Source organism: Ooceraea biroi, chromosome 12, assembly GCF_003672135.1.
Source record: "Ooceraea biroi isolate clonal line C1 chromosome 12, Obir_v5.4, whole genome shotgun sequence".
Classification (NCBI taxonomy): Eukaryota; Metazoa; Arthropoda; class Insecta; order Hymenoptera; family Formicidae; genus Ooceraea; species Ooceraea biroi.
Genome location: NC_039517.1, coordinates 8687079 through 8713530, shown reverse-complemented (window position 1 = coordinate 8713530; position 26452 = coordinate 8687079). Strand labels below are relative to the sequence as shown.

General features: G+C 40.6%; 6 protein-coding genes and 2 long non-coding RNA genes across 10 annotated transcripts; 3 read left to right on the top strand and 5 right to left on the bottom strand.

Moving 5' to 3' along the window:
• Window positions 1-256: 256 nt before the first annotated feature.
• LOC105284291 lies at window positions 257-6765 on the bottom strand. The gene is made up of 10 exons (XM_011347683.3): window positions 5375-6765; window positions 4305-4404; window positions 4091-4201; window positions 3767-3922; window positions 3626-3676; window positions 1435-2228; window positions 1156-1255; window positions 952-1062; window positions 621-776; window positions 257-507 (listed from the first exon to the last, which is right to left on the bottom strand). Exons 1-10 carry the CDS (start codon window positions 6154-6156, stop codon window positions 454-456), a joined length of 2415 nt encoding a protein of 804 aa, XP_011345985.2. The 5' UTR covers window positions 6157-6765; the 3' UTR covers window positions 257-453.
• A 68-nt stretch (window positions 6766-6833) lies between these two features.
• On the bottom strand, window positions 6834-9154 carry LOC105284297 (odorant receptor 24a). The gene is made up of 5 exons (XM_011347691.2): window positions 8526-9154; window positions 7990-8222; window positions 7762-7861; window positions 7327-7596; window positions 6834-7083 (listed from the first exon to the last, which is right to left on the bottom strand). Exons 1-5 carry the CDS (start codon window positions 9120-9122, stop codon window positions 7012-7014), a joined length of 1272 nt encoding a protein of 423 aa, XP_011345993.2. The 5' UTR covers window positions 9123-9154; the 3' UTR covers window positions 6834-7011.
• Window positions 9155-9439: 285 nt separating this feature from the next.
• Window positions 9440-11576, bottom strand: LOC105284296 (odorant receptor 13a). The gene is made up of 5 exons (XM_020033238.2): window positions 11024-11576; window positions 10492-10724; window positions 10297-10396; window positions 9875-10144; window positions 9440-9750 (listed from the first exon to the last, which is right to left on the bottom strand). Exons 1-5 carry the CDS (start codon window positions 11495-11497, stop codon window positions 9688-9690), a joined length of 1140 nt encoding a protein of 379 aa, XP_019888797.2. The 5' UTR covers window positions 11498-11576; the 3' UTR covers window positions 9440-9687.
• A 493-nt stretch (window positions 11577-12069) lies between these two features.
• Window positions 12070-14098, bottom strand: LOC105284279. Its single transcript, XM_011347650.3, has 5 exons — window positions 13155-14098; window positions 12727-12826; window positions 12536-12646; window positions 12293-12448; window positions 12070-12220 (listed from the first exon to the last, which is right to left on the bottom strand). Exons 1-5 carry the CDS (start codon window positions 13964-13966, stop codon window positions 12167-12169), a joined length of 1233 nt encoding a protein of 410 aa, XP_011345952.2. The 5' UTR covers window positions 13967-14098; the 3' UTR covers window positions 12070-12166.
• A 238-nt stretch (window positions 14099-14336) lies between these two features.
• On the top strand, window positions 14337-16202 carry LOC105284280. Of its 2 annotated transcripts, XR_894846.2 has the most exons (6): window positions 14337-14808; window positions 15172-15201; window positions 15357-15515; window positions 15714-15787; window positions 15872-15984; window positions 16074-16202. It is a non-coding gene; the product is annotated as an uncharacterized LOC105284280 (long non-coding RNA). The 2 variants fall into 2 exon arrangements; XR_002193640.2 differs by lacking the exon at window positions 15172-15201.
• LOC105284281 lies at window positions 15129-17026 on the bottom strand. The gene is made up of 5 exons (XM_011347651.3): window positions 16138-17026; window positions 15878-15977; window positions 15702-15812; window positions 15387-15542; window positions 15129-15325 (listed from the first exon to the last, which is right to left on the bottom strand). The coding sequence occupies exons 1-5, from the start codon at window positions 16932-16934 to the stop codon at window positions 15272-15274; spliced, it is 1218 nt and encodes a 405-aa protein (XP_011345953.1). The 5' UTR covers window positions 16935-17026; the 3' UTR covers window positions 15129-15271.
• Window positions 17027-17032: 6 nt separating this feature from the next.
• Window positions 17033-19647, top strand: LOC105284282 (aquaporin AQPAe.a). Of its 2 annotated transcripts, XM_011347654.3 has the most exons (6): window positions 17033-17253; window positions 17684-17859; window positions 18076-18219; window positions 18318-18551; window positions 18973-19053; window positions 19478-19647. In XM_011347654.3, the coding sequence occupies exons 2-6, from the start codon at window positions 17719-17721 to the stop codon at window positions 19622-19624; spliced, it is 747 nt and encodes a 248-aa protein (XP_011345956.1). In that variant the 5' UTR covers window positions 17033-17253; window positions 17684-17718; the 3' UTR covers window positions 19625-19647. The 2 variants fall into 2 exon arrangements, with proteins under 2 accessions (XP_011345956.1, XP_011345955.1); XM_011347653.3 differs by lacking the exon at window positions 17033-17253 and having other exon boundaries at window positions 17457-17859.
• Window positions 19648-24592: 4945 nt separating this feature from the next.
• LOC105284284 lies at window positions 24593-25939 on the top strand. The gene is made up of 2 exons (XR_894847.2): window positions 24593-24872; window positions 25832-25939. It is a non-coding gene; the product is annotated as an uncharacterized LOC105284284 (long non-coding RNA).
• Window positions 25940-26452: the final 513 nt, after the last annotated feature.

Sequence of the window (26452 nt, the reverse complement as noted above, 5' to 3'; positions counted from 1 at the left end):
TAGACTTTGCGTTATAATATCTCCATAGAGCAAAAATAAACATAATTTCATTATAAGAAAAATGCTCAGCTATCGATTAAACCTACTACGAACTTGATAAACTTAATAACTTGGACTTGATAACTTGATCTGTTCAGCATTACTGAGATCATAATTGACGCTCAATTAATTGCTTTGCGTATATAAATACTATAAGCTATGGGTGTCTTGCCGGGGGGCGCATTTCGCGCATTCATTTGACACGAGGTCTCTTGATCATATATAATACAAGTTTTTATTTTGAGCAATTATTTATAAGGAATGGAATATCTCTCGTTATTCACATGCAGGCATTACGTGTTTCTTTCTTTCTTTTATTACTATTATTATAGATTACTATTTTATTTTAAGGTTTGAAATATTTATCGGTGCTATGGCTATGTGTTTACGACTAGTTTTTAATATTTAAAGTTATTAAAATTGTGATGTTCGAAGAAGATTTAAATACGTCAGAGCCATCTTAATTACCTAAAAATAAATATGCTTGTGTCAGCTATTTTTCCTTCTGATAGAAATTTTACGTTTAACTCTAATAATTGTGTCTATTATATCGTGTTTTTACAAGACAGCTATTCACTTACAGTACCAAATGTTCTGAGAGAAAGATCAATGAATTTTCCACCTTGTAACTTTACTGGAGAATTCGACATGGCCATGATCAAAATTAGTGCTCGCGCTTGTGCATTCGGAAGACGGTACCATTCCAATGTGCATAGTGTTAACGCTATTTTCTCTCCCTTGTTTTGTTAATAAATTCGTGTTAAATAAAACTCGTATTAGAAATGCAATAAAAAATGCACGGAGAAACAACTGCACATGTTCCATTTTGTTACTTGACAAATACTTTATAATTACTGTCTTCTGCAATGTATTGTAATAACGAAATGACGTAAAATGAGGTAAATCTCATACCTGCTCGATGACTTGCTCTCCCATATAACAAAAAATAAAAATATTGAAGCAGAACGTCAACATTGCAATGCTGTATGTGAAAAGAATTGCAGTATTCTGGGTTCCCCAGTACTGAAAATTGGATCGTGATTTTTATGATATCGTGCTATAAATTCGTTCAAAATCCTATGAAACTCATTGTTATACAAAAACATCTTCACGTACCAAGAGAATATAGTATCCTACAATGCATATCAATAGGGTAGATGACAAGATTTCTATTAAACTTGGATACTGGGTGGTACTCTGCACCAATTCTAAGAACCTAAATCGCAAAACGGAATAACGTTAGCGCAATTTTTTAATAGTAAACATTAACTAAATTTCAGGTAATTTATCGCACACTTTTCGTCTTATACGAAACATTATTACACATGAGACTCCAGTTAAACAAATAACAAAAGTTGGATAAATAATATCATACGTATGCAAAGAGGCGCTTACTGTAAAGTTTTGACCTGATGTTTCACGATGACGACTAGTTTCTTGTGTGTGCTTCCAAGATGATGTTCATTCACGAAGTTGTTCATCAGGGTCGCCAGTATGTTCAGCTGCGCGCAGATGTGCATCCCGCAGAGCGTTACGAAGCCGAAGATCGCCACAGTAATCGTGTACTTCATGAATCCCGAGAAGAACTGCACGACGAATATGATCTCGTAAGCGGGGCTGCGCTGCACGTCAAAGACGACAAAGTAGGCGAGGCATGGCAGAACTCTGATCGTGACGTTCTCAGCAGTGACGATCTTCCCTTTCGATAGTGGTATGATTATTCGCCAGCCTACGCCAGTTAGGTACACGAAGATAGCGCACATTGCGAGTAAGCGTCTGCTAATCTTCACATTGTTGATCATCGAGGTGCGATCGTTCGACTCGACGACGTTTCGCCAATCCTTATCAACCGCCATCAGGCAGTCCTTCACTTGGTTCTTGTAGAGCACCACGAAGCCGTACTTGATGATCGCCACCGTCGTGAATAATGGATTGCCTATGACGTTTATCCTGCGACGAGTATCTTTTAGCACCATGAATATGTAGAGCATGCTCGGCACTAATTCGAACAGAAGGAGAGCGAAGCATATGGTGACCAGCACGATCGTAGTTACAGTACCAAAAAGGGGGAATTTTGTTGATGCGACTGGCCACATGCCCAACATACGAAGCAGAAAACGGTTCATCTCGAACGTGTACTTGATGTCGTGCTCGTAATATCTGTTGGCGAACATCCTGACACGTGGATTCTACGATCTACGTCTCAAATCCGTAAGCATGATATTACGAAGTGATGTACGACGTGAAGTGTAACCCACTATGGAATGACGCTGGTCTGTTTGCTACTGATCGCGAACAATGCTCTTCTTCCAACGCGATTCGCAACCCGCATGCGCTTGCGTACGAAGAAGAGAAAAGAAGATTGAAAAGTCACGTCGAACAAATGATTCGAACAGATTGCGAACGCATTGCACGCAACGCAAACTTTCGAAAGAGTTGCTTGCAGATCTACTTGATTTTTTCATACTGCAAGGGGAAAAAGTTTTGCTACTGGGGTCAGAGGGACTGATGACAGAGGGAGTGAAACACAGACTCGGTAAAAATATCCATGACAAAAAGGAACTACGTATCATACGGTTACATTATGGAGAGAAATGTATTTCATTGCGTGTGATTGTTGCAATATTTTTATCCAAGTTTGTGTTTTATTTAAATAGTCTCACAATATGGCTAATGAAGAATGTTTTGTGATCGATGGAATGCCATATCAAAAATTTGGAGATTTAAATGTAAGGTGAATTTTCACACTCAACAATGTTTTATATTCTGAAGTAAAAAGTAAAAGAATGTTATTTTTTTATGATTGATATTTCATAAGAAAATCATATAATTATTTATAAAAGAATTTTTTAATTTAAAAATTAAATCAGGAACACATGTATATGTACATTGCACTTGCATTTCAAATATTTATATTGATATATATTGTATAAACTTACTAGGACTATTCAATTAAACTATTCAATTATCCGTATTTTTGATGAAATATGAATATATCTTTCTACTTTTTCCAAATCCTATAAGTTCAACAAGAATATTTATCCTTACATGGCATTACATCTATGCATGAAACATCTTCTCACCCGATCCTTGCTGAACAACAGTTGACCGTACTTGGCTATTATGATTACCGTAAATATCACAATAAATCGCGCTAGTTTTCTTTGCAGAATTTTGCTCTACACCATGGCCATGTAGGGGATCGTCGGGATTATCTCGCAAGCGAAAAGGACATGAAGAACTATGAAGCGGTTAACATTCAAGAGAAAAGTTTATTCATGATAGCGGCGTGCGACTGCGACGCGGTTTTGGACCTTGTAATTCGTGATCTATGAGTATCTTTCAATGTCTCATGTATGGTTCATTTACAAATTTCAGTATTTTTATATCTAATATCTAAATTAATTTCTACAAGTGAAATTAATTTATTATAAATTGATATATTTAGTATAATTAATGATGTGTTATACTTACTTTTTAAGTATTTAATCATTTATTGCTATCAACACATCAATAATAAATATATTATATATACATTATCTTAAGGAGAACTTCGTCACTGATCGAAACCTCCTTTTGTTATTTATTCAGTAAATTGTCGAAGCATGTTAAGATATATTACAGCAGATTTAATTACCTAGAATATTATTTCTTAATTTTTGCACAATTATTCATCATTGGAGAATCACATTTTGGAAAAATCCACTTATGAGTAAATGACATTTACATCGCCAAATGTTCTGAAAGACAGGTCGATGAATTTGCCAGCGGTAATTTGTGGTGGAACGCTTGAAGCAGCTGTTATTAATACCATGTTGCGCACCGTACTTATTGGAAGACGATACCAATTGAGCGTACAAAGAGTTAAGCTCACTTCATCCGCCTGTCGTGCATAATTATGAACATTTTGTACGTAAAAAGTAGTCTACATTCTATTGAAAAATTAATGAAAACAACAAAGAAATGTTTCAAATAAGAATTACAAAAATATACGTGATATAGAATTTTTTAGATTTAGGAAATCTGTAGAGATTACTTGCGATATTATTACCTGAATCGTTATGTATTCTCCAATAAAACATAAAATAAAAATATTGATAATGACGGAGATAAGAGATGTTACATATGAGCACAGGGCGGTCACGTTTCGATCTTCCCACTCCTGAGAATAAAATTAATTTATACCCGCGACTTGGAAGTGTGCATTTGCGAAGGGTATCGTGAAGTAGATACCCTTCGACATTTATTTTTATCGCTTTTCATACCACTATTATACAATACCCCACAAGACATATGATCGTAGTACAACCCACTATTTCGACAAAGCTGCTATAGCATAAAGTATTCTCCACCAGACGTAAAAAACTAAAATGCAATTATGAAACGTTTTCTCGATTGCGAGAAATGAGAAAATAATGTCACATTATTTAATATCGTTACTTAAAGAACATAGAAATACGTAATCTTCCGAGAGCATAAATAACCCAGCAAACACAGTCATATAACAGTGATATTGCCATAATATAACAGAATGTAACACGCAATATAACATGTTTGTTACATGTAATGTATATGTTAGTTGTAATTTCCCACTCATACGAAATTGCAGTAATATAACAGTAATATAACGTGTTACCAAAATGTTACTTAAATGTTATATAAATGGAATATAATTATTCTTTCTTCCTCTTTCTACAACTACAGGTTTGTGTTTAATTTATTTTCCTAAACGTTATGCAGAAGTTAGTACTTTGCTCTTATTTATTATTCGTTCAAAAATGTACCACTTCATTGTAGAAATGAACTTATAATACAAGTTGTATCGTGCCGTGATCACCGTTCTTATATATATTTTGTATCATATTTTGCATACGAGAAACGGAAGCCATCTAACGGACGACTCGACATCTGTATGTTAAAAATAGTATATAACATAGACATAATATGCAAATATTAGTTATATAACATCGCATATTTAAGTTATATTACTGTTATATTATTATAACCAATATATAACAGAGCAATATAACAGTTTTATAACACAGTTATATTGCAGTTACAAAGAAAATTATGTAACTTTAACATTAATAACATATAACAGTTGTTACATTGCGTGTTACTTCTGTGTTATATAACAGTTATATTTTGTGTTTGCTGGGAAGTTATTAATCACAAAAGCAGTAGCTTTTAATATTATAAATTATAATTAAAAAATTATATATATGAATAGACATATAATTTATATATACAGAAGCTTATTATCTTCAGTCTTACTACAAACTACAAACTACAAACTACAAACTACAAACGTGACATGACAAAGTAAAGGACTTACTTTCGTATCCTTATTTGATGCTCGACTATGATCGCCAACTTCGTGTCGATATTTTTCTGCTCAAATTTGCAGTCGTCGACGAGACTCTCTATTAATCGCATCAGGATCTCCATCTGTGCACCGGCGTGCATCACGAAGAGCGCGGCTAAGCCGCAAATTGTCACCGTGATCGTGTACATAACCACGCCGCATAGACACTGCAGGAGAAACACGATTTCGTAGGCAGGACTGTTCTGTGGATCGAAGAAAACATAATAGCCCGGACAAGATAGTGGTCTGATCGTGACGTTCTCATCGGTGATGACGCTCCCCCTCGACAGTGGTACGATCGTGTTATACGAGATCCCGGCGCAATACATGAACGTGCAACACAGGATGAACAATCGTCTCCCAGTGGTGGCTTTGATCATCATCACCTCTCGCGCATCATCCACGATCATCACCGCCCAATCCTCCTTAATGTGCCGCAGGCAGCTTCGGATGTCGCGCTCGTGGATGATCAAATTGCCGTACTTCGCGATCGCCATGACCGAGTACATGATCGGCGGCATCATCTTCGCCTTCTCACGCACGTCATCGTCGACGAACATGTAATAGAGCACACCAGGAACCATGTCACAGTGAAGGAAAAAGTAGCAGACGATCACGAGGAAGATGTTCGCGATCCTCTCGATCGTATTCGGCTGTCTATCTGACGGCCAGATGCCGAGCACGCGAAGCACAACGTGGCTTTGCTCGACCACGTACTTGACATCCGCCTCGTGATGTTCATTGGGAATCATTTTGAATCGTATAGTCGAATGATAAATTCTCTACGATTCAAAACTAGAGCGATATCTTTTTTTCTAATAACATTAAAAGAGAATTTTTTGATGGATAAAAAGTGTGTGTGTGTGTGCGTGACGCTTTTGCCAGTCGCAAACTTGACTCGTGACTAGCAATCTGGTACGATGTAAAACTTGAGCGAGTCTGCGCGCGCTTGCACATCTTAAAAATTAAAGAACCATGTATATGAGAGGGAAGGTAGACATCGAGGAAAGTTTTACGGTTGGTCTCTCGCACGCGATGCAACTTGTGTACGCATGGAAACTTTGACTTTGTAACTCGAATTGCAAGGGTAGCATTTACTTTTCAAGGGGATGAAAGACCCTCCGCTTTGTACCTTCGTGACTTCGTCGGATAACATATTGGCTGTATTCAGCAGACTCAACTTTCACTGAGCGCTCAGTGAGCTCTTGCATCTAATTGGTGTATTCCTTTAGATTTAAAAATATATGCTAATTGGATGAGGGATTCAGCGGAAAATCTAGTAACGTTGTCCGACTGTTGAATCTGCTGAATGCAGCCATTGTAGCATTGGATTTTATTAGCAAGTGAAGTGTGTGCTCATCGTTTCTCTTTTTTTTTATCAGCAAAACCGCTCTCATCGGTAATGCAATATTTTGAGATTTAGAGAACATTTTTTATATCCTTATATTTTTGAATTTTATTTTAGTAGACAGTAGTCACATTTTGAAGAGAATTTTCCATCATAAGTGCTGTACTAACACGTGCATTAGTCGAACTAATTAAAGCTATTCTTTACTAAAGATATCCTAAAACTGTTTTTAGAACAATTGTTGACAACGCCACGTATCTTACGTTCTCGTAGCATCCCGTATGGAGAACTCACGCAGCAGATTGAAATACGCCATTGACGTCTTTAAAATCTACGGTAAGAATATCTCGCTTTCAAAGATCAGGAATCTCAAGTTTTCATCTTTTCCTTTGTTTTATTTGGACAATTTACAAGAACTCGCACAAACTCTGCGGACATTAGCGCAGTGCTTAACAGTGACTAACATCAATCTCTAAGTAATTAACACAATCTGTACAAAACTGGGAACTCTTACGATAAAGCGTCAAGCAATCTGAATTATATTTAACACAGAGCATGAAGCGATATTACTCACGTCAGAGAACGTAGTCAGGGTCATCGTCATCATCTTTCCAGCTGTGAGCGTCGCGGGGTATCGAGATATCGTGATCGGCATGATCATCTCGACCGCTTTTCTGGGTGGCATCCGGTACCACTCGACCGTGTAGCAGGTGGTACCCAACTTCTGGCAGCGCTCGGCGAGCAGATCACCAATATAGCAGAACATGAACACGTTGAAGACAATCGACGCGAGTGCTAAGACATACATGGAGATCTGTACGAACGATTCGTTATTATTCAAGTCCTGAAATTCGGGAAAAAAATTAACACACGAAATCGCCGCGAAAACGCGAGACGTCGCGGCGTTTCGTTTATGAAGTCGACAGTCCCGTAAGAAAAAGATCGCTGCGTAAGATTAAGATCCGCTCGAGATTTTCTAATGCAGATTCCTAAAAGCTATCCAACGTACGGTTATGATGTAGTAGCCGATTAGACATATGTTACACGAGGCCTGTATGAATTCCACGAGGCATATCTCGGTAAACAAGCCACTTACATCAGAGACCAATCTAAAAAATCGGAGAACGTGTTCGTGAGGATCTGGAACGTCGCCGAAATTAAGCGATTACGATGAAAATCACCATTAAGCGCAATTGTTGCAGCAATGGGTTACTCTGGTGGTGCTCGATCGATTTACCTCAGCATACGCAAATGTCGAGTAACTGCGGTAGCAATTCGGCCCTCGATGGGACCGCGATTATGCTCGCCGCCGTCCACGGTCTCGTCGAAGATCAACGTCAACACGTCGCACTGGCCGCACACGTGCACGACGAAATTCGCCATCAGACTGCAAATGCCGCAGAATGCACTGTAGATGGTGCAACCGGACAGGGTTTGTAACAGGTACACGATCTCATACACGGGAGTAATCTACAAGAAGATGATACAAATATTATGTAAGCATAATTAAATATACATATATATATATAAGCATATATAAGCATAAGATTAAATAAAATAAAATATAATCTTGATATAATATCAATATCAATATCAATATCAAATATAACATTAAATATTAATATTAAATTTGATAGTAATAATATATAAGAAAACGTTGTTTAACCGAACATGATTTATAAAGAAATCGAGAAGCACCAATAAAGACTGAAAGATAAAGATGAGGAGCAACATTGCACAATCCATTCTATAGAATCAAATGGAACATTTTACCTTGGAATCAAATACAAGGAGCTCACAGGGTGACGGATGCAGTCTTACGGTAACATTATCCTCGTTGATCAGGCTCGGCAAGACCAAAGGTAGCGAAAAGAAGAGCGCGCCACTGCTGAACATGAAGACTACGGATACGATGCCGAACGTGCGGCCCATCCTGGCGTTCGCCAGCATGGTCTCACGATCCTCGGCAATGATCGTGTACCGCCAGTCGTCGGCCACGCGGTCCATGCAGGACTTGAGCTGATTCTGATGCAACATTAGTAGAATATATCTCGCAAATACCGTTAACGTGAATAACAACGGACAGATCGTGCGTAACATCTGGATGACGCTCCACTTCTCTTTGATAATCTGCACGATCCACGGCACGATGGTGAATAACATGAGGAACGTGGCGATCAGTGTGGACACTTTGTGCACGGCGATCTTGAGCCATGAGGTGGCTTCATCGTCGTCCAACGGCCAAGCACCGATCGGCTTCAGCAGATAGACGCTGATCTGGACGGCATAACGAAAGTCTGAGACGTGTTGCTCGTTCTCCTTTGTCACGTCGGTGGCGGACGCACTTCTCCGTTTCCGATCAACCATCATCTGCCTGCCGATGTGACGCCGTCGTCGGCTCGATCTTCACTGTGCACTGTATAAGGAATGCGAATTTCCACCGCGAAGCATGCGCAACGAACTTCGCCGACCACGAATGGACGCGGGTAAAAGTTGCGATTTCGATGACTTCGCAATTTGCATTTTATAATGCGCTCAGTGCGGTTTGTAGGGGAAGCAACAGCTGCGCTAGGAATAAATCAGGAAGGGGTGAGCAAGGGATGGCTGGCCAATGACTGCGGAATGACCAGCGGAAACTTTCGTCTGAGGATAATCGAATGAAGTTACTGACAATACACGTGATTTTTCTCTTGTCTTTTTTCTGATATTTTCTCTCGAAAAACTCTACAACATGCTGCACGTGAAAGTTTTTACATAACTTTGTGCATCGCGTTATTACTCGATCTTACGTGTACTTCAGAGGAACTATACATCGTATGTTTTATCCAACAAATCGCTCGCATATGCGATTATTTTCTAAAAATAACAATCATCTTCCCGATGTCTTACGCTATTTTTCTTAATTAACTCGAATTATGTCGAGAACATTGCATATTTACACATCTCGCGAGGAGACCTCACGGAGTAAATTAAAGTACGTCATCGATATTTTTAAGATCTGAAATGTGTGTATATATGTTTTAAGTTTTAATATTTAATAATTCAACAATGTCTTGAGGTGTGTGCTGAATAAATTTATTGTAAATTGATATGATATGATTGATAGGATTGATGGTACTTACGTTCGAAAAACTGCTCATGGTCATCTTCAGCATTTTCCCGGCAGTAAGCTCAATCGGATAACTCGACATGATAATCGGAAATATCATGCTGCGCGCTTTATCGTTTGGCAACTGGTACCATTCGATCATATAACATGTAGTTCCTATTTTCTGGGCTCGATCTACAAGTTGCTCGCCGATGTAACAGAATATATATATGTTAAACGTGATTGACACACAGGCGACAAAATAGACGAAAATCTGTATCATTGGTTCATGATTCCTTAAATCCTGCATGTAATAAGAAGTTAGAGAAAAATGCAATCAATAGATTATGTAGAGTGTGTATATCTATAATAAAAATCGTCGCTTTTATATATTAAATATGAATATATCGCAATTCTAAACTATCAAACTATGCTAAAAAAATTAATGAAAATTACCACAATAACGTAATACCCGAGTAAACATATATTGCACGAAGAGTTTAGAAATTCCGCTAAACATATCTCATTCAGCACCTTATCTACATCGGAGACGAATCTGAAATTTAATTCATAATCGTGAATGGAGAGATTCAACAAATGATGTTGAGTCGGCTAGATAATCCAATTTGCTACACCGATTGACTCGCTTACTTGAGTATTCGGAGATGGTGTGTTACCACGTTACTGATCCTCTGATTGATGGTACTTTCATTTTTATCATCCCCGTCAACCAGTTTCTCGAAAAAATCCATCAAAATCTCACATTGGCCGCATGCGTGCATAACGAATTTGGCCGTTAAACTACAAATTCCGCAGAATATGGTATAAAAAACGCAACATGCAAAAACGTCCAATGTGTACGCCACCTCGTAAAACGGACTGACCTGCACGCAACAATTGGACCATTAAATTGTCAAAATTAGAATTGCATGCTAATTACATTACGTTCTGTTCAAGTTAATAATATCCCTTGATCATAGCACCAGCAATATTTCCCGAATACTAATAGCATTAAGGACATTAAACCGTATAATCCTAAAAGGTTCTTTTTAATTTCCTAGCAATTGTTTAACAGGGGAAAATTTAGACTATAAAATTATAAAGCAAAATTGTAAGACAAAATATAACGCTCGCGATTTTCGATCTTCGAATAAAAGAACTCGACATCGTACATTGAATTGACCTGGACGTCCACAAAGATCAGCTCGCAGGGATTGGGGAACACTTTGATCGTCACGTTGTCTTCGTTAACAGGGGACGGCAGGAGTAGAGGCATGACGCAGTAAGGTAGGCCGCTGCTGAACATGAACGCTACTGAAACCATACCAAAGAAGCGTCCCGATTTGGCGTTCGTCAGCATAATCTCACGGTGTTCAGCTATCACCACGTTACGCCAGTCCTCGGCGACGCAATTGATGCACGACCTGATCGCGTCACGATGGAACAGCAACAGTAGGTACCTCAGAAAAATGGTATTCACGAATATTAGCGGACACGCGGTCCTGATAATGTCGTAGAAGCTCCAGTTTGCGGTAATTATGCTGAGAAACCAGGGAATGATCATGAACAGCTGCAGGAACGTGGTAATGGCGATCGAGAAGATGTACACGATAATCTCCAGTATGGTAGGCTGTTGTTGCAATGGCCAAGCGCCCATCGGCTTTAGCAACCAGAGGCTGACCTGCGCGGCGTAATGGAAATCCAAGAAATGTTCTTCATTCTGCACGTTCTGACTACTCAACTCGTCCATAATTGTAGCAGTCACGTTTGCGTCGGTTGCAATCTTAATGGCAACTCCACGCAGACTGGCAATCGAATTGATGGGCGAGGGGACGTAGAGCATGCGCAACATAGATGAACTTTTCCGAACGTAATTATTAAGAGACAGTCTTTGATTACTCGTGACTCGCACTTTGTAGAACGTCCCGCGGTAGGTTGAGAGAAAAGTTCAGTTCTGCGGACAGAAGCGAAGGGATATTAATGGCACGGGGAGAAACTTTGAAGTGGAGGGAACGGAGATCGCAAAGGTAGACGCCGACGTCGAGATCATAGCTTGCACTGTGATTGAGTTTTCTCTCTGCGAGAAGGGAGAGTCGTGGCCAGTTGCGTGTTTCTGTTGAATTTTCTAACGTTATCTTAGTTAATGGTGCCTTAGTAATGATATATCATTCGATAAACTTAAATTCGTTGTTTTAACTTTAAGTGATAAATTGTGAGTAACACACATTATCAGTATTATTATATTTGAGTGTGTGTGAAAATAAGAAATTGACAATTGAAATGTCTCTCGAGCGAGATAGTTGATATTTCAGCAGATAAACAAACATTACGCTGTAATCATTCGAATAAAATTGAAGTACGCCGCTGACGTCTTGCATACCTGTGAACATTCACGAAACAGTTGAACAATATGGTAAAATTTTGCTCTCTATTAGTGTAATTAATTACGTACATCGGAGAAACCTTGCAGAGAGATATCAAATATTTTACCGGCTGTCAGAGTTGATGAACGATTCGACCTGACCATCATCATAATTAAGTTGCTCATATTTTTCGCTGGTAGAGCGTACCAGTTGATGAAATACGATGCCTCGCCGATTTTTTCACTCTTTGTTATAGCGAGAAATTAACATCTCAGATAATTAATTAGCAGCTACGCCAGTCATTTTTCTTGTACTAATAATGTGGAACTTACCTCTTCTTTAAGACGATCACCGATAGATGATAAGATAAAGACATTTACCAAAATCGAAATTGCTAAAATCAAATATATTATCGTGCCAAATATCTGATTGTCCTCCCATTCCTGAAATAAATTTATATAAAAGAATTTTATCTCTGGATTCTCCATGTTTCATCAATGATAAAAAGAATGTTATAAATTACCCTGAGAACTCCATATTCAAGAAAACATATGATAATGGTATTTCCAACCATTTCTGACAGAAAAACAATGTTTAACGATTTTTCGATCATCTCAGAAAATCTGTAATAAATATTATTAGGTAATAAAAACAGATATAATTATAAATATTATAAAACAAATTTATAAATAAATGCACATCATTATAATAAATTATTTGTTCCATATAATAATTTTTTATAGAGATCCAGAAGGATGAAATCCTTTCAAATTCATCCAGAAGGATGAATCTAGATTATTATTTCTACCTTTTTTTGTCATGTCAATTATATGATATAATTATATGACAATTACTACTTTTCACTACAGAATTAACATTCTTTTTTGCAGTAATAAAGTTACGTTCAACGCATTAATGCGATGAGGACCATTCATAAAACTCTTTTCTGACCTGAGTGCTTGCGTGTGCTGCGCAATTATATGGCCGAATCGCTCGTGGAGACCATCAGTTCCATCGACCATCACCGTTTCTATATGCCTACGAGCGACCTCGAACAAGCAGCAGGCGTGCATCACGCAGGTAGCGATCAAGCTGTAGACGCCGCAGTTTGTGGACAGAATTAGGGTGCTGAACAGGATCTGCGTGACAAAGAATATCTCATAGACCGGCGAGTTCTCCACCACGAAGAAGATGTAGTCGCTGAGGTACGGCAGTGGTAACTGCGTCGTGTTGTCTTCCTTGATGATCCTCTCGGCCACCAGCGGCATGATTATGTGGTAAGGCAGCGCGCCACCATACAGCAGCCCCAAGTACATAATCGTAAACTGTCTACCGAGCTTGGCATTCCTCACCATCACCAGTCGATCCTCTTCGCACTCCACGTCTCGGTATTGGATCTCTATCTGCCGCAAGCAGCAACTGATTTCGTCCCGATTAATGATCATCGTCCAGAACTTGATGATGCCCAGCAGGCTGAACACCTGCGCGGCTATCACCTTCATGTACCTGGTCAGATCCTCAGCGTCGAAGAAGGTGTATATGACGTGCGGCACCAGCAGAAAGCCCATCAGACTGAACACAAAACTTGTGTGGAAAAAGTACTTGATCTTGTCGAGTATAGTGTCATTCCTATAGAGCGGCCAGACGCCGACTGGGCTCAACAGGATCTTGGCGATCCTCATTACGTATTCCGTATCCGATTTGTAATTAAAATTTTGGAACAGCGTACGCTCATCGACCGGAGACGCGTCCGCGATCTTCATTTTTGTAATTCCTTGATCGTGGTGTCGTACGTTTGCTCTTGACTGAAGATTGCACGCGATCTTCGGAAGTTAGCCGTAGGCGCTTGCGTGCAAAAAGTTTTTCTATCTCTCTCACTTTCTGCGACAACTTTATGTAAGGGTCGTTCTCATAGAATTGCTACAATCTTCCAGTGGGAGAGAAAATGTGCATGATTTCAGCGATTACGCAAGCGCGGTGAGATATGGAATGGTCTGTAAGGTAGAAGTTCACTTTGCTGCGCTTTGCTGTCGGGAGCAGAGAAAAGTGCACGGTGCTCGGGGCTTGTCAGTAAGAAAGCTCGTGAAGAGAGATTTAATTTTTCCCCATTTTGTTTCTAAATTAATTGCAAACGCCTTATTATTATTCGTAAATCGTAGTGTTATTGTCGTTAATCGATGAGTACGTACGTCGAATTATCTGATGTATAAAAGCAAAAATTATATTTTAAAAAATTCTGCTTGGAAATGACAAAGCGTTTTTAGTAAATTGTCCGAATTATTCAAATTTTGGGAGAAAATAATACAAATTTACTGCATATAAAAAAATGTATATTCATCTCTTAATTTTCATAAGAGTTTCCAAATTATATGTTTGAACAAGTAGTCGGATCATATGGATTAGAAGAGATTTGTGGCAATGTAGTGTTACTATAAAATACACAAGTAATATCTGTGGGATGCATAAAATACATGCTGAGATATTCAACAAGAACGGATGCTCAACATCTGCGCTATGAGTTTTATAACAAATTTATTGCCGCTACGATTTGTCTGCTACGATTCAACATTTCCATCATGAGTCATCATTTGCATCATTTGCATCGGTAAGTTACTTTATGGAAACTTTATTTATTCTTCGAAGACAGACGGCGCCCAGCGAATTTATCGCAATCACGATGATTGTTGAACACGTACTCTCCATTTATTCGTTGTAAAGACTTTGATAATGACGTTGAACAAAAAGTAGAAGTTCTGTAAAGAGTAGAATAATGATGTTGCGGTGAAAGTTCGAAACAAAAAACACGCGCATTTACGCTCATGAAGTTAGACGCAACTCGGAGTTGCGTCTCGAATAAATTTCTTCTGATCGGACGAGGAGGAATCGTAGATGAAGATATTACGTATGAATATTACGTGTCGTATACTGTTCAAATAACTGTTAGTAATATGTATTTATTATTCGACAGATAAATAATTGTCGATGTCCAATGAAAAAGGTGAGACATTCGATGACGTGACGATAATAATACTTAACGTATTTTACACTCGATGATATTATTTAAGGACTCATGTAGTCATCGCGCGTATGAAATTGAAATACGCCGCTGACGTCTTGCAGACCTGTAAACGTCATGCAGATATTACTTATTAGTTTTCAGGTAAACGTTATGGCGATTTTTACCTCGCAGAATCCTTGTAGAGAGAGATCAAATATTTTTGCGGCAGTCAGAGTTGATGGGCGGCCTGATCTGATTATCATTAAAATCAAATAGCCTACGATGTTCGTCGGCAAATTGTACCACTCGATAAAGTACGATGATTCTCCTACTTTCTCGCTCTTCATAGCGATAAGAAATAAATCTGATTAATTCATTAGTTAATTATATTTTCTATTATTTCTTATATGAAATTTGCATTCGTAATTACGATTAATATGTATTGTACAATGTTATAAATTATCTAATATATATATTTATTATTATTTAAAGGAATTTACTTCTTCTTTCAGGCGATCACCGATAGCTGATATAATATACACATTTATGTACATCGATGTCATTAAAACGAAATACGTGCCCATCGGTAAGACTTTCCCATCTTCCCACTCCTGAAATAGATTCGTATGAATGTACTTGTGATAGAATTCGATTTTTGATGATTTTTCAGGAATACCTTAAGAACTCCGAATTCTAGAAAACATATAATAACGGTGCATCCAACCATTTCGCATAGAAAGACGATATTCAACGATTTCTCAATCATCTCCGCAAATCTGCAATGTATTTTCTTACTCAATGAACACAGAATTAAAAAAATTCGTGCAATTGAAAAGTCATTTTTCCATCATAATCTTACTTTAATGTTGCAGTACGATCTAATTTAATAAATGATGAAGCAAAACGTCTCTCATGAAACTCTCGTGAATCTCTCACCTGATGGCTTGTATATGGTGTTCGATCACTTGGCCGAGTCGCCTGTGCAGATCGTCGGTCCCATTGCTGAGGATCGTCTCCATCTTTCTGCGAACAACCTCAAAGAGGCAGCAGCCGTGCATCACGCAAGTAGCGATCAAGCTATAGACACCGCAGTTTGTCGAGAGGATGATGCTGCTGATGAAGATCTGCGAAACGAAGACGATCTCGTACAACGGCGAGTCCTCCACCACGAAGAATATGTAGTTGCTGAGGTACGGCAGTGGTATTTGCGTCGTGTTATCCGACTTGACGACCCTGTCCGCCAGCAGCGGCATGATTATGTGATACGGCAATGCGCCACCATAAGACAGCCCCAAGTACGCAACCGTGAAGAGCCTGCCGATCTTGGCGCTGTTCGTCATCACTAGTCGATCCTCTTCGCACTCCACGTCTCTGTACTGGATCTCCATCTGCTGCAGGCAGTACCTGATTCCTTCCCTGTTGATGATCATCGTCCAGAACTTGATGATGGCGAGCAGGCTGAACACCTGGGCGCCTATCACCTTCATGTACCTGCTTAGGTCCTCCGCGTCGAAGAAGGTGTATATGACATGTGGCACCAGCAGAAAGCACATCAGGCAGAATATCACGCCCGTCTGCAGGAAATTCTTGATCTTGTCGGACGTGGAATTGCCGCGGTAGAGCGGCCAGATACCGACCGGCGTTAGCAGAGTCTTGGCTACCTTTATCACGTAGTCAGTGTCTGATTTGTAATCGAGATTCCGGAATACTCTGCCTTCGTCATTGGCCGACATGCTCTGATCCAGTATTTTTCGGCTTCTGTAATTGCTCTATCGCGCTGCACGTATGCATCCGACGACTGACGGTCATGCGAACGTCTGTTCTTTGAGAGCCAGACGCGAGCGCCTGCGTGCGAAAATTCCTCCTCTGCGTTTTCTGCAGTAATTCAAATCGCCGCTGAATTTACAAGTTTTAATGGTAAGAAAAACGCATGCAATTTCAGCGGCAACGCATGCGCCATGTCAGGGGAGGCTCTGGACACTTTGAGCCGGTGCGTTATTCCTCCACGTAGTCCGCAGGGGTAGAGACCTTTCGAGGAAAAGTCTATAGAACGTAAGTAGTTCTGTGATTCAAATCGTATACGCAATAGCTCCTGGCTCGCAAGTATCTATCATGTCTGCGTGAAATTCGAAGAAGCGATGCGTCTCCGTTGCTTTAAAACAGTAGTGTATATAATTTATAAATATAAAAATATATTTCTGTGTAAGTGTGTGTGTATGTATGTGCATTACGTACGAGTAGCGATTCAAGCGAACATATCTCGGCATATCTATCGATAAGACACCGGCTTTTTCCTCTTTTTCTTCACGTTGCAAAGAAATGCGTGGCGATGGCAATCCGTGGCGATTAGCGCAGATTGTTAAAGTAATTCCAGTAGCGAGCTATAACGAAGCACCTTGATCTCGTCATGCAGAACGATCGGGACAGTGAGTGTTCAGCTTCAGATTTCGGCCGAACATCGAGACGAGCGTGATTTTTGCAGGTGAAATATGGAAGCTGCAGGAAAACACGTTGACGATGTTCGCGGCAGAAATCGTCGGCACAGGCATTCTCATATTCATCGGTTGCATGGGTTGCATCGGTACTATGGGACCCGCGCCACCTCCGCCGCTGCAAACTGCATTGACTTTCGGTTTGACGGTGAACCTTATAATTATGGTGCGTTACTGCTATGATTCTAGCTTGAGTGCGTTCTTATTAAGGTATACTAATTATAACATTATATCGCGAGGAAATGATGAGTACCAAGAAAATTAAATTGATCCGCGCTATGGAAAATAATGCGACGAGGTGTACGCGAAAAAATTCGTTGTCCTCAAATATTAATGTTCGCTATTTAGCACTCTATATGCATATTCATCGTCTACTTTTCAGATGTTAGGTCACATAAGCGGAGCTCATCTTAATCCGGCCGTCACGATCGGTGCTGTCATCGTGGGCCTGAAATCGATCCCGACAGCCGCGGTTTACGTCCTGGGCCAGTTCATCGGCGCTACCGTGGGATACGGACTCTTAAAAGTGCTCTTTCATTTTTCTCGATCGTCTTGCCGTTAGAGTACACCGAATTAAACCCAATGCATTCATGATCGTGAACGACGATCTCTGTGTTCTCGCAGATGATAACGCCGGCGGAGCTGTTCAACGACGGGAACCCAAATTCGACTGCCGGTCTTTGCGTCACGGTCGTCCATCCAGAAGTCAGCAGCGTGCAGGCAATACTAATTGAAGTGTTTTGCACGAGTTGTATACTATGTGCGGCCTGCGCCACGTGGGATCCCAGATGCGCCCATACTACAGACTCGACCGCTCTCCGATTCGGCCTATCGGTCGCTGCCATTTCGTTTGCGGCGGTAAAATTCTCCTTAAAACTACTAATTACTAATTCAAAGTTCGGTTCTGTTAAATTATATTATTATATGAGCAGGCGAAACCTAAAACACATTATTTAATTTAAGACGAAACATACGCACCGACAACCGCGTAAGTTCTGCTTGCTCATATAAAATTTGTCTCATCGTATAAGTTTCTTTCACTTTCTTTATTACGTTATTGTTAGAGATGTACGTCACAATATATAAATTATCTTTAGTGTTATTGTTATTATGTAATGACATCTACTTTGCAAAGTTTAATTACCTTTCGCGAAAATCGTCTCTTATTTTATATAAAACAATTCTGAATAGAAGATAATTATTTTATGTAAATTTGCACAATCAGTTGCACAATCTTTCGAAAAAGAAGATATTAATATTTTTTTCTCCATCCCTTTAGAGCCCTTACACTGGATGTAGTATGAATCCAGCACGAACGTTTGGCCCCGCATTTTGGAATAGCGCGTGGAAAGATCAATGGGTAAGTTCGAAATGACATCTTAAATTTAAATAACACTGGTTTCTCTCCGCAAGTATTAATGTAAAAATATAAAAACATGTGTTAGAAAATGCTATTCCTTTTATATTGTATAATATATAATGTGTGATATATGTATATAACGAATACACATAAATCATCCGATTGATATCATTGATAACGAAATTATCTAATAGTATATCAGTTTAGTTAAACACTACATATCGAAGATCTTTTTAAATCCACGCGTTGCAAACACATTCCTAGATTAAATCATAAATAATAAATTTTTTATGTAAAACCGGTATATTTTTAAGTAATATACTTTCAAGCAATCAACAAATTATAGAAATTATATCTTTTATCTTTCTGATAATCCTTTATGTAGTCATTTTTAATAAGCCATTTAATTTTTTCGTTTTCTCAGATTTATTGGCTTGGTCCTATCTTAGGAGCTTTGCTTGGGACGTATGCTTATCAAATACTGTTTGCGGAAAAGCAGTCAAAGAAGAGAGTCTCCGTTAATTTACCACAACTGGATAACATATGCAATATAAATAATGAAAAAATTTAATTATTCTCTGATCCGTAAGAAAAGTATTTAATGGTGCAAAAAAAATACATATATGCTGCTAACATAACATTATCTATTACGTAAAACATATTTGCATAATTATTTATTGTAAATTATACTTACTTTAGATTATCTTCTATCGGTCATGTTTTCCGTTGAGTAAGTTTGAAGTTTAATAGATGGCGAGTGTACGTCAGCGATAGTCGATGTAATAATATTGGTAATTTTTATTAAAGTTATTGTTACACTCAGAAAAAATTACAAAACGTTAGAGTAAACATGGACACTTAAGATTAATATTAGTTTCTTATAATAATTTTTAATAATCAATAATACAACATAAAATATTCATTGATATTATCATTAATCAAGATCGATAATAAGATCGATAATATAACACAAATTCTTTTTTCAATAAGAATTTATCGTATAAACAAGTATATTTGTATGAAAATTGGTATAATATATGTTTGTGCTCAACCGATAACAGGAAACGGCTGCGAGCAAAGAAGCTCTGCGTCATGTAAATCGTGCAATATTTCTACATACATATGTCCAATACATAAACATAAGTGAATAAATCAATTTTAAAAATATATTATGTCTAGCTTTGAACAATATATCTCTCTACCATCTTTTTAAAGGTACAATTCATATTCGCTCGCGGTTCAAAAGTAGACCATCATCGTGGGTGAGATCTAATACGAGCGAAAAGCGTGCTGGAACCTTCTGGAGTCAAGAGACCCTACGCTGAGCTTCATCTTATTTTTACCTCATTACTTTTAGATCTTCGCTTCTGCCTCATTCTCTCTCCTCTCGACATGCATATATGGCTCGACTCCCTACTGTGACATTTGGTCTTTATCCTTGAGGTAAATAAGAAACGATTGTAACGGATCATGTATTTTTATTATAATCTCTATATAAGCGCGCGCATAAAAGAGATAATGATGTCACGAACTGGTACCGAGGAATTATGTATACCGGTCTTCTCTCACGTTTTCCTTGTTATCGCCGAGACTTCAATCCCGTCCGGATAAAAATACAAGTTCATTCGGATTAGCATGAACGCCGGCGGAGGATATCTAAATACTTATATAATCCATATTAACAGAAAAACCTACGATGGAAATGAATTCATTAGATTAATATGCAAGGGCCCCAACCCCACCGGAATATTTTATTTACACGCGCAATACAATCTCTCTAGGCGCAACAAAGTACGATTTTGCGAGACCATGATCTTCGCACAGTTCGCACGACCATTATAAAGTACAATCTCGTGTACATTGTAATTTCACCGTTCGGCACATCGGATGTGTACCATGCCGGGCAGTGAACATCGCGTTACGTATACAGGGGTTCATCAACCTTCACCTAGCGACATACTCTCAGCAGCCGGGACTTGGTCACGGATGCGATCGATAACAGGGCGTTACGCGGACGTTTCGAGAACGCGCGCTGGAGCCGCATTCACACCTGCGTGCACCCCGTTATTCGGGGCTGCTACCCTGTCCGGTGGCACAAGCGTTGCTTGCGACGCTGCATTGTCATGCCACACAAGTGTCACAGACAGAGATCGTTGCAAACCGGTCGGACCATCATTCCGGGCGGCTGTTCCGCGCGACCGGAATTCGTCAGAGGGAGAGAAAGAGAGAAAGAAGGACAATCCCTCCTTCTCATCCGGTGGGTAACCCGCCCGGTTGCAACATCATCCTGAGACGTGATTGCCGGGAGTTCAAGGTCGCACGGTACCGCCGCGGCGACTAAAATTAGTCCAGGCCGGCAGGTTACCATCGCGCTTGGGGAAGCACGAAGCCGCGCACTCGAGAGTTCGTTATTTATGTAGCCGTGCCGTGCGAGGGTAATCGCGGATAACCGCTCCATCTCACACACGGCGCGGCGAGGAGAACTTTCCTGCGGCGTAGTCACCGAGAAGGGAGACTCGCGCTGCGGCGCAGTCACCGAAGGGAGAATTGTGCTGCGACGTAGTACCATATCCTGGCGCACCCCGCTAAAGTTCACTCGACGGCGAGGGTGGTGGCGAGGATTCGATCGAGGGAGGGGTGGTTTCCGTTCCTGTTGCGCAATACACGAGACCGACGAGATATTATCCCGTCCGTACGGCGAAGTATAAACAACTCCACCGGGGATTTAATGCAGATGAGGGTTTCCAAGTTTGCAAGAGGCCGTATGCTTTATTCACGTCACGTCGTACGACGTGGGCATGAAAGAAAGATTCATGCTCGCGTTATCAATATCGCGTGATGAAAGGCTTGCACGTTTTATTTGCAGAACGATATTAATATCAAAGATTACGGAGATTACGCAGCCCCTTTCATCTTGCATCGACGGTCATTAGTCCGTCGCAATTTCTATTTATCGCGGAGGAGAAATAACGGGTGAAACATATGTGTGCGACGCATTTATTTTGCCGGTCGGAGACAACAAATACTCGTACACCTTCTCTGCGTTATATCTGTAACTCGCGTCGTGCATCTATCGATTAGCAGCTGCAGCTGTACCTCGAATGTTCTGGAACACGATGGAGGCGCCTAAACTGCGATATTCGCGTTTGTTTGTCGCTCATGTGTTAATTATTTTAAATAGAATTTCTCTCTTTCCGTTTGGAGGAAATACAAAATAATTAAAGCAAGACAGAGAAATTAAAAACTGACGGAAATATTGTTGTTCGAAAGTCTGGAAATGTACAAAGAAATACTTGAAGTAACATTATAAATATTATTCTCTGGTGACAGCGATATACTGATAAGCATGGCTGTATCAGCACTCGTGAGTCTCGCAATCAGGATGCGAAACCGCGTAAAGATACGGTGCGCCGCGCCGCCTCCGTATCGCGCGTGCTAAATTTACTTGCAAGCGATACGTTCTCCGAACGACAAATCCAGATAGGAATATCCCCAAAGGAATATCCCTCGTACACTTGCTCAAGCGTATTCTTTTTAATTGATTGTCTTCTTGAAATAGAAAGGGCTATCTCTGCAGCTCCATTAACCGTAAATCAATTTGTTCCAGTGACCCGACGAGATCATCAACAGAGGTGCGCGTCGTCGCGGAAGGATTTATTAATTGTAAATCATTGTTCGCTAATGGCACTCGCTAACTGTAAATCGCGTCTAACGAGCAGGCCGCTCGCAGTGCGAAAGAGAGACGTCGTTGAGAAAGTTCCCACAGATCATCGCGCCGCTGCCGCTTAATGCAACATAGTTGGAGTAACCGTCTACCTTCGCATTTCATTACGCCGTTCTGAATGACACCTGAATGTAACGAGGTATCGCACGGCGCACATTGTGCATATTCGTACGAAGCATACAAGTAGTAGTTCCGTTCGACCCTTTTTCCTTCGAGCTTAATCCGCCGGTCGTTGTTAGCGGCCTACAAAAAGGCGATCTCGCAGGGAGAGATAAGTATCTTCCGCGCGCGCGCGCGCGCGCGTGCACGAGCGCGCCCCTTATATACTTGTGAATAAAATTGCATTAATTACGTCCGCTTACGGACAGGCGGCCATTGTGACTGGGATATATTCGGGTCGAGCTAACGAGCGATATGAAAAGGAAATCGATAGAGCGGTATATGATACACCGAGGAGGAACCAGCGTAATGTTATGCAATCTGCCTGCATTGCTATTATGTGCCGGGATATCTAGCCGGTTGCTGCCACCATGTGTCCGTGTATATTCACGTCGTCACGCTTCAATTTCATCTCTCAATTTCTTTTCCCATCGCCCGAGAGAGTACCGTGCCTCCCGCATTCCCCCGCCTGGCGAACGAGGCGGGCCGGTGCGGCGTCGATTGCGTAATGTTTGCGTCGTCAATTGGACGAGCTCGCATTTGCATATTAATCAGCCGCGCTCGTGCTATCGTGGCGTGAGTCAATCCGGCGTTCATGTGTTTGCAAACACCTATGCACGGCCGAAAATTAAGGCCTCTCACAAAATCGTGGTCGAGGATCACGTAAAAATAGCTGTCGCCTCAAGAGCTGATAAAAAAATCTGCCCGGAACGGCCAGAAGGTCACTCGGGCCTGCCTGCGCAGCACGAATATCCCACCGCGAGGCGTTCTACTCGAGGAAACTGCGCTTCACAGCGGCGTACCGACGCGACGCCGCGCGCACGCAAGCGATTTCGCAATGTTGGATCATGGCATGCTCCTCCTCATTATCATCCAACTGCTTAGAGCGCGTTCGCTTTCTCGCACGCGGCCCTCTAATCCGTCCACTAATATAACTGCGGCCTTGTTCGCCAGCTGATAACAGACTCCTCATTATCTGGCATTACGATCCAAGAGCGCAAACTCGTGCGATATACGCGATCGTCCCAGTCGGCATCATGAGCCGATCAATCATCGGCGCACGCAGCAACGATAATTCTTTTCTCTTCGCGAATTGATCGAAACAGGGAATTCGCAAGGCACGAGCCAAGGTTGTCCGCCCGAGGCGCGTGTCCACAGAGGGGACCAACTGCGCAATACGGCTCTGCTACGCAGTAGGCACCGTGGCAATCGGTTCTTTTTATCTGGTCCTCGGTTCGTGTTTTCGACGATGGTAACAAAACAGACTGATACACACACGCACCGCCGCACACGAGTTTGGCTAACGGCAGGCGATTACGTTAAGTTACACGGGCGATGTTATATCACACACCGGTTGACCGTGTTGGCGGAGATGGCGACGGAGCGGTGGCGGAGGCAGAGGTGGAGAACGCGGCGTCCGTTTGCTTGTGTGGGTTGGGTGGTATGGTGGGGCCCGGCCTGGCGAACGTGCCAGAAATCCCGTCGCACCGCTGGCCGGGCCGATCAATACTCGGCATACGCTGATTTCTCCGTTGTAACGGGCAAAAAACGCACCGGCGAACGCACCGTCTGATGAATCTCGTGACAGCGATGCGGAATATCACGGTGCCAATTAGAATCAGTACCTGCCAGGGCGCAATATCGCCAATCGCGCACTACTGCGCAACAACGCGGCCGGTGCGACGCGCGGGGACTCTCGAGAAGCTTCCTCGGCGGCTGCGGCGTCGCGCGCGCGCGGCTATATAAGGCGGCCGGCCGGCCAGCCTCGGCGCATTCGTAAACAAACCCTGGTTCAGTTCGGACGCAGCGAACACCCGAAGACCCCCTTCACCCCCACCATCAGTGTTGACACACTTCGACTTCTTGTTTCGTCGAGACCGCCGGCACGGGAAAATGTAGGCGAGCGGGCACTAGGTGCGGAGCGCGACAGTTTACCGTAGGTATCCCCCTTAATTGGGGTTTTTACTTTTTCTTGTTTGCGAAAGTAACTCCGGACATCAGGGTGTTTGATCCAATTGAAGTAGAGTCAGTGATTTTAATTGTAACTTGATGCTGAGAATGGTTGATTGTCATGATCGACTTCAACCATCCTGTTGTCATCAGGATTCAAAGGCTTTGTTGAATATGATTCATTTGCTGTAACTGTTGATGCAAACGCGATTGAAAAGTGACGACCCAATGGGGCGAGTCTGAGAACCGTATGACGATCCTGATTGATTTGGTATTCTCGTTTTTCACTTGACAGTCTTTTCTTTCTATTTTTATTTCTACAAGTTTGATATTGGATTAAGATACTTTATATTGCATCAAAGTCGATTAATCCTGACTGCAGCTTGGTTGTCTCTTCTCTTTTCCTCTATACTGAAACCGGAACTGAGAAGAGACAAAAAGAGAGAATCAATTAGATTGCAGTCAAAGCTTTAATCCAGTCTTGAACAATTCAGCGTCGCGTCAAACGAGCGAAATAATTTTACGTGATTCGAGAAAATAATCTAGATGAAAAGAAAAATAAAATAATATGTATAACATATTAAAAAATTATTTATTTATGATAAACTTTGAATTAAATTTGTATAATACACATCATTGCTAAACTTGATTGCATCACTTCACAAAATTGTTTCGTTGCATAGATTTGAGAAAGTAAAAGAACGAAGCTAATGTCGGAATGAAAGTGTCGGATATAATAAATTCATTATTCGGTAGTGCTGGTGGTGGTAGTAGTAGTTGTAGTTGTTTCGACCGGAACCGGCTTGGCAGCTGGAATTCCTGTTTGAATAACGTTGATGACTCTTTCTGTACCGGACGGCGTCACGTTCTGAAAATGCGAATAAAACATCATCAGACATTGTACCTTATAAGGAAATCATGAGAGCTATGTGTTTGTGTTTTTAGTGCACCCTGCGGGGTCGGTGCTTGAACAATCCGTACGCGACGACAACAGGCGTAATTAGAATTTGAAATTCCGTCACACTTTGAACTGATATGAGAAGAGAACCTCAAGACATAGGTAAGCGCATAAGATGTCTAGACATACGATAATACATTATGCATTAAGTCAATGGGATTACGCTTCCGTGGACGATGAACTAGAAAGGTTAAAAATATCATGTTCGAGAGATCGATGCAGTACGTAAGACGAATAAAGAACGCGGCTTTGAACTATTTTTATGTCGACAGTGATAGAGATATTTTTTACATATTAAAAGCACCGTGCAAACAAATCACAACAAAATTTATTTAAAAGTTAATTGAGAATTGTACAAATTGAATTAAATATTTTTGCAAATAAATTTCCGTGATCATATTTAGAGTATCTAAATAACGGGACGATAGAGATAAAAAAATTACCAAAATATCGTTTTTTATGAGGAACACTCGACTATCAATAAAATGTCATCGATTTTAATAGACTGCGATATTTGAAGCTCATCGGAAATGCATTGTTTTGAAATTGTTTTTAAAAAGAGTATCAAAACACTTGGAGATGAAATCACTTTTATTACCGAGCTTCGT